Source organism: Ananas comosus, linkage group 24 (genome assembly GCF_001540865.1).
Source record: "Ananas comosus cultivar F153 linkage group 24, ASM154086v1, whole genome shotgun sequence".
Taxonomy (NCBI): domain Eukaryota; kingdom Viridiplantae; phylum Streptophyta; class Magnoliopsida; order Poales; family Bromeliaceae; genus Ananas; species Ananas comosus.
In genome coordinates this window covers 3139230-3144189 of record NC_033644.1, presented here as the reverse complement: position 1 = coordinate 3144189, position 4960 = coordinate 3139230, and the positions used below count along the sequence as shown (strand labels likewise).

At 44.6% G+C, this 4960-nt stretch overlaps 1 protein-coding gene and 1 long non-coding RNA gene across 4 annotated transcripts; one reads left to right on the top strand and one right to left on the bottom strand.

Moving 5' to 3' along the window:
• LOC109728880 (protein EXORDIUM-like 3) lies at nucleotides 232–1857 on the top strand. Its single transcript, XM_020259419.1, has one exon. The coding sequence runs from the start codon at nucleotides 463–465 to the stop codon at nucleotides 1612–1614; it is 1152 nt and encodes a 383-aa protein (XP_020115008.1). The 5' UTR covers nucleotides 232–462; the 3' UTR covers nucleotides 1615–1857.
• LOC109728881 lies at nucleotides 2667–4460 on the bottom strand. 3 transcript variants are annotated; one of them, XR_002221156.1, is made up of 3 exons: nucleotides 4314–4460; nucleotides 3703–4211; nucleotides 2667–3405 (listed from the first exon to the last, which is right to left on the bottom strand). It is a non-coding gene; the product is annotated as an uncharacterized LOC109728881 (long non-coding RNA). The 3 variants fall into 3 exon arrangements; XR_002221154.1 differs by having other exon boundaries at nucleotides 2667–4211; XR_002221155.1 differs by having other exon boundaries at nucleotides 2667–4217; nucleotides 4314–4454.

Below are 4960 nucleotides of genomic sequence, written 5' to 3'. Positions count from 1 at the left end.
TTATTTTTTAATCCATCAAAAGAAAGGTTACATTAGGAATTTTTTTTGAGAAGCTGACTAGTTTGGGAGTTTTCTTTTTCAGGCTAGATATTATATGACATTAGTTCCCGTTTGCCCTGCCCCTTTTACTTTTCCTTCTCTCCCTTTCTTTTTACCATTTCTTTATTATTATTATTATTATTATTATTATTATAATAGATGAAATCAAAATTAAACTATAACGTATCACAAAGACCAAAAACCAAAAAGCAAAAAGAAAAAAAAAAATCCCAGTCCCCAAAACCCCAGAAGCCCAGTTCCCACTCTCCTCCACTGTGCTGCAGTGTTGATTGCTAGCTATCTATATATATATATATACACACACACACACAAAACGCACACCCAACGCTGCCACTCCCAGACTAATAAATCTTCCTTCTTCACTCGGCAGTCGGCACTCTCCCCCGATCTCCTGCAAGCACGATGGGCTCCGTCGCACGTGCCGGCGATTCTACCGCCGCTCGTGTGCCGAATGTGCTCGCTAAAATTTTACTGCTAGTAGCACGCGTCGTCGTCGTCATCGTCCTGAATGTCACGCAGCATGCTCCGGCAGTCGCAGCGTGGCGGCCGTGGCCTCACCTGTATCTCAACACCACCAGCGCGACCGTCGGTGGCTTGGGATTCGGAGCGAGAGCGACGGACTCGGACTTGGACTTGGGCGCGAGCAAGAAGTTCGAGGGATCGTCGGAGTTCGTGCAGCTGCGCTACCACATGGGCCCGGTGCTGACGGCCAACATCACCGTCCACCCGATCTGGTACGGGCGGCAGTGGTCCCGGGCGCAGAAGCGCATCATCCGGTCCTTCCTCCGCTCCATCTCCCCCTCGTCCTCGGGCGTCCCCCCCCGGCGGCCCTCCGTGGCGGCGTGGTGGCGCACGGTCCGGCTGTACACCGACCAGACGGGGGCCAACATCTCGGCCGCCGTGGCGCTGGGCGCGGAGAAGAGCGACCGGCGGCTGTCGCGCGGCGCCTCCCTGTCCCGGCTGGACATCCAGGGGGTCATCCGCGACGCCGTGACGGCGAAGACCCGGCCCCTCCCCGTGAACGCGAGGGGGGGCCTCTACCTCGTGCTCACCTCCCCCGACGTCGCCGTGGAGGACTTCTGCGGGCAGGTGTGCGGGTTCCACTACTTCACCTTCCCGTCCATCGTGGGCTACGCGCTGCCGTACGCGTGGGCGGGCAACTCGGCGGGGCGCTGCCCGGAGGTGTGCGCCTACCCGTTCGCGGTGCCCAGCTACGTGCCCGGGGCGCGGGCGGAGCGGGCCCCGAACGGGGACGTCGGGGTGGACGGCATGGTGAGCGTGGTGGCGCACGAGCTGGCGGAGATGGCGTCCAACCCGCTCGTCAACGCCTGGTACGCCGGCGCCGACCCCTGCTTCCCCACCGAGATCGCCGACCTCTGCGAGGGCATCTACGGCACCGGCGGCGGCGGAGCCTACACCGGACAGCTGCTCCTCGACCGCCGCACCGGCGCCGCCTACAACGCCAACGGGGTCGGGGGCCGGAGGTTCTTGGTCCAGTGGATCTGGAACCCCATCCTCAACTACTGCTCCGGCCCCAACGCCCTCGACCAGTAAAACATTTATTTATTTATTTTACTTGTATAAGAACCACGAGCTAGCTATTTAGCTCCTAGCTAGCTAGCTAGTTTCTGCCGCTCGACCGGGCCCATCGATCGATCGATCGATCGAGAGAGAGAGAGAGAACATCAGTAGATAGATGCACGACCTTTAGTTACTCGTTAATTAGTTACCCATCACGAACGAGCGAACGAATATATATAGTTCCCTTAATTAATTAAGTGCACCGTTTTGATTTTACTCTGCTGCTCGCGCGATCGAGTTGCATCCTCTCTGTCTATTATGATCTTATATGGTTCGAAATTAGTTAGTTCTTGAATAACGACGAAGGCAGAGGGGAGCTTCATCAATCATGGAGCTGTGAGGGCGATCCGGCCGTGGTGGTGGTGGTGGTGCCGGCCGAGATGCGGCAATGCAGCGGGGGTGGTGGTGATGATGTTGGCGGCGATGATGATGATGATGATGATGATGATGATGATGATGATGATGATGGTGGTGGCTGTTTAATGTTGTTGCTTTATATAGATGATGATTAGCCTTTTTTTAAAAAAAAAATGAATTTAAATTTGAATTTGAATACAAAAGTCTCGTTCGAATTTCAGCAAAAGTCTATCCGGTACGTGCACAAATTCTCCATGCGCAGTACAAGGTAATAAGAGTATGTGTACTATTATGAAATAATTCAACCAATTTACTACGATTAATATAAACCTTTCACAAGATATATAATAATTTTATACAAAAAGAGTACATAGAAAAGGGTATATTTCATGAAAAGAAGATTGTCTTTATACAAAATGAGTTAGTACATCTTTCACAATAAAAACAAAAGAAAAGTGTTTTGGGTCCACTTATAGCAACACCAAAAAGACTCTAACTAGTCGCTAATCTCTTACCGCGATTCCTAGGCTCTCTTCTAGTGTAAGGTCTTGAAACAAAACAAACAACCAATAAAGATGAAAATTATTAAATAATAGTTTCCAGTGGGTAAACCGTCGAGAAAAACGTATTACATCACTAGGTCAATTGAGGCAAAGATAATATGTAGCTAAGGATAAAGCATGGATGTAATAATTGAAGTAAAAGTTCAAATACCACAATATCACTAAATGACTATGTCAATCAACATGTATGTAGCTCTACTACTATCAAATATACAAATGTGTAGTGCCCAACAAAAATGTCCATATACTATGTATATATCAACTAATTGTGACGTACAATGTCAAGTTTAATTAACTTTTATCTAATCAACCGGGACTTACATAAAGTAACGTTTCGACTTGTGCCATGCCTAATGGCCCTGTGGTATAGTCAACATTCTCCCTTTAGAAATGAGCCTCGTCCAATCCTGCACGGGTGAGCATGTTGTCGCAAAAGCTAACTCCTGAGTACTGATTTGTAGGGAGCGACCCTCACAAGTTTGTGTCACGCCTTGGATTACAATGGAAGCTCGGATTACATCAACAGACTCATCGCATGCGCAAGGATACATGTTATACATACGAAGCGACAAAAAACTTTGACCAACAAAATTAACAAAAATCTAACAACAATAAGTATTAGAGTAAAATAAAAACTATATATCATAACAACAAGGTAAAGATATATAATTGTCAGCACAACAATCCTCGAAATGCTATAACTACTCTGACTATCCTAAACCTCAAACCGCTATACATGCTGCTATATATACTGATAGATGGTCTAGCTACACACACAAAGAAGGTAGAAGATACTAACTATCTATGATCCCCTTGTTTCGATCAGTCGCTAGTGCTGAAGGTTCTGAAATAAAATATTAATGAAGAGGGTATGAGAACTATTATTAATAGTTTCCAGTGAGTAAGGTCATCAATGCTGACAATCTACACCACTTGGTCCATAAGAGGCAAAAATAGTAAATGACTGAGCAGTGTAAATAAACAAGTACTAATATGAATAATTGTTGAGAGTAACTACTACTATCATATCTCTACAATATAACTGAAATCGACAAATCATAAATATCATGTATCAATTAGTACTAAATAAAATATTGTAATAAAATCCAATCATAGTGATCGACTCAACAGTCAGTCTAACCTGTGCCGCCTCATGTCCAGCACCCACTTATAGTGGTCCGCTACCACGCAGACTACTATCATGCCATAATAATATCTCATATCCCAACCTTCGGAGTGGCACTCGCGGAACGCTACCCCAACCGAGTATAGTATCACTGTCAAACTCAACATAGCATACAGACTGTGGTAAAATGCGATGATCAAACATATCATGTTAATACCATCATAGTGCCCAAAATACAATTATAGTCTCACACTATCTGTAGTCGTTTATTGACTTTTAGAAAAATATCACATATATATATGTTTCAGTTTACTCTACTGATAGGTGTTAAAATATTACTGTTATCTCAACTATATCAACAGTTCATCTTATCGGCTAAATAATATGACATGGACATAAAAATTAGTCCGCCAGTTTTGACAACACGGAAGCCACCTATATCGTAAATCCAAAGAAAGGAACGATAGTTGGGATAAGGAAATGATCCGCTACGGCTCTCCTAGCCTGAATGGCAGCCACGAAATCTGCTCCTAAAATATATAAAAATCAGTTTCTAACACTTAATTCCTATAAGAAATTCATCAAAGGAGTCTAAACGGAATAAATAACAATATTGTGATACTAACCGTGACGTCGAAACAATGAAAAATCCACGTGCGTGCGCTCTCGACTCGCTCACTCGCTACAAAGGAACCAAGCTTCTTCTTTTTTTTGTGCTCAATCTCTCTCTCTCTCTCTCTCTCTCTACCTTAAAGCTTCTTGATGGAGAAAAGAAATGGATAAGCATGGAGAAAACCTAAGGCCCACGTGGGCTTCACTAATTAAAGTGAAAAAATGCTAATAGGTCCCTCAAAATTTAGATATTTCAATTTTAGTCCTCTATAGTCAAATCTAGAGTGTCAAAGTCCGTTTTAGCGTCTATTTCGCGCCAAAACGTCTCTAATTCAGTCAAGCATTGTAGAACAAAATACTGACTAAAAATTTATACTGCAATCTTGCCTATTTGCTAAGGTCCAGTATATCACATTCTCCCTTCCTTAAAAAAGTTTCGTTTTCAAAACTTGAAATGTACCTCAAGTCTACTGCTCAAATTAATAGGGATAAAATTCTCGCATCGCATCCTCAGGCTCCCATGTCGCCTCTCACTCTTCTTGGTAACTCCATAATACCTTCATAGAAGGAATAATTCGATTTCGCTATTTTTTTACCTTTCGTGCAAAAATTCAAACCGGACGCTCAGTATAGCTCATCTCATCAGTCACCTCCAATGGAA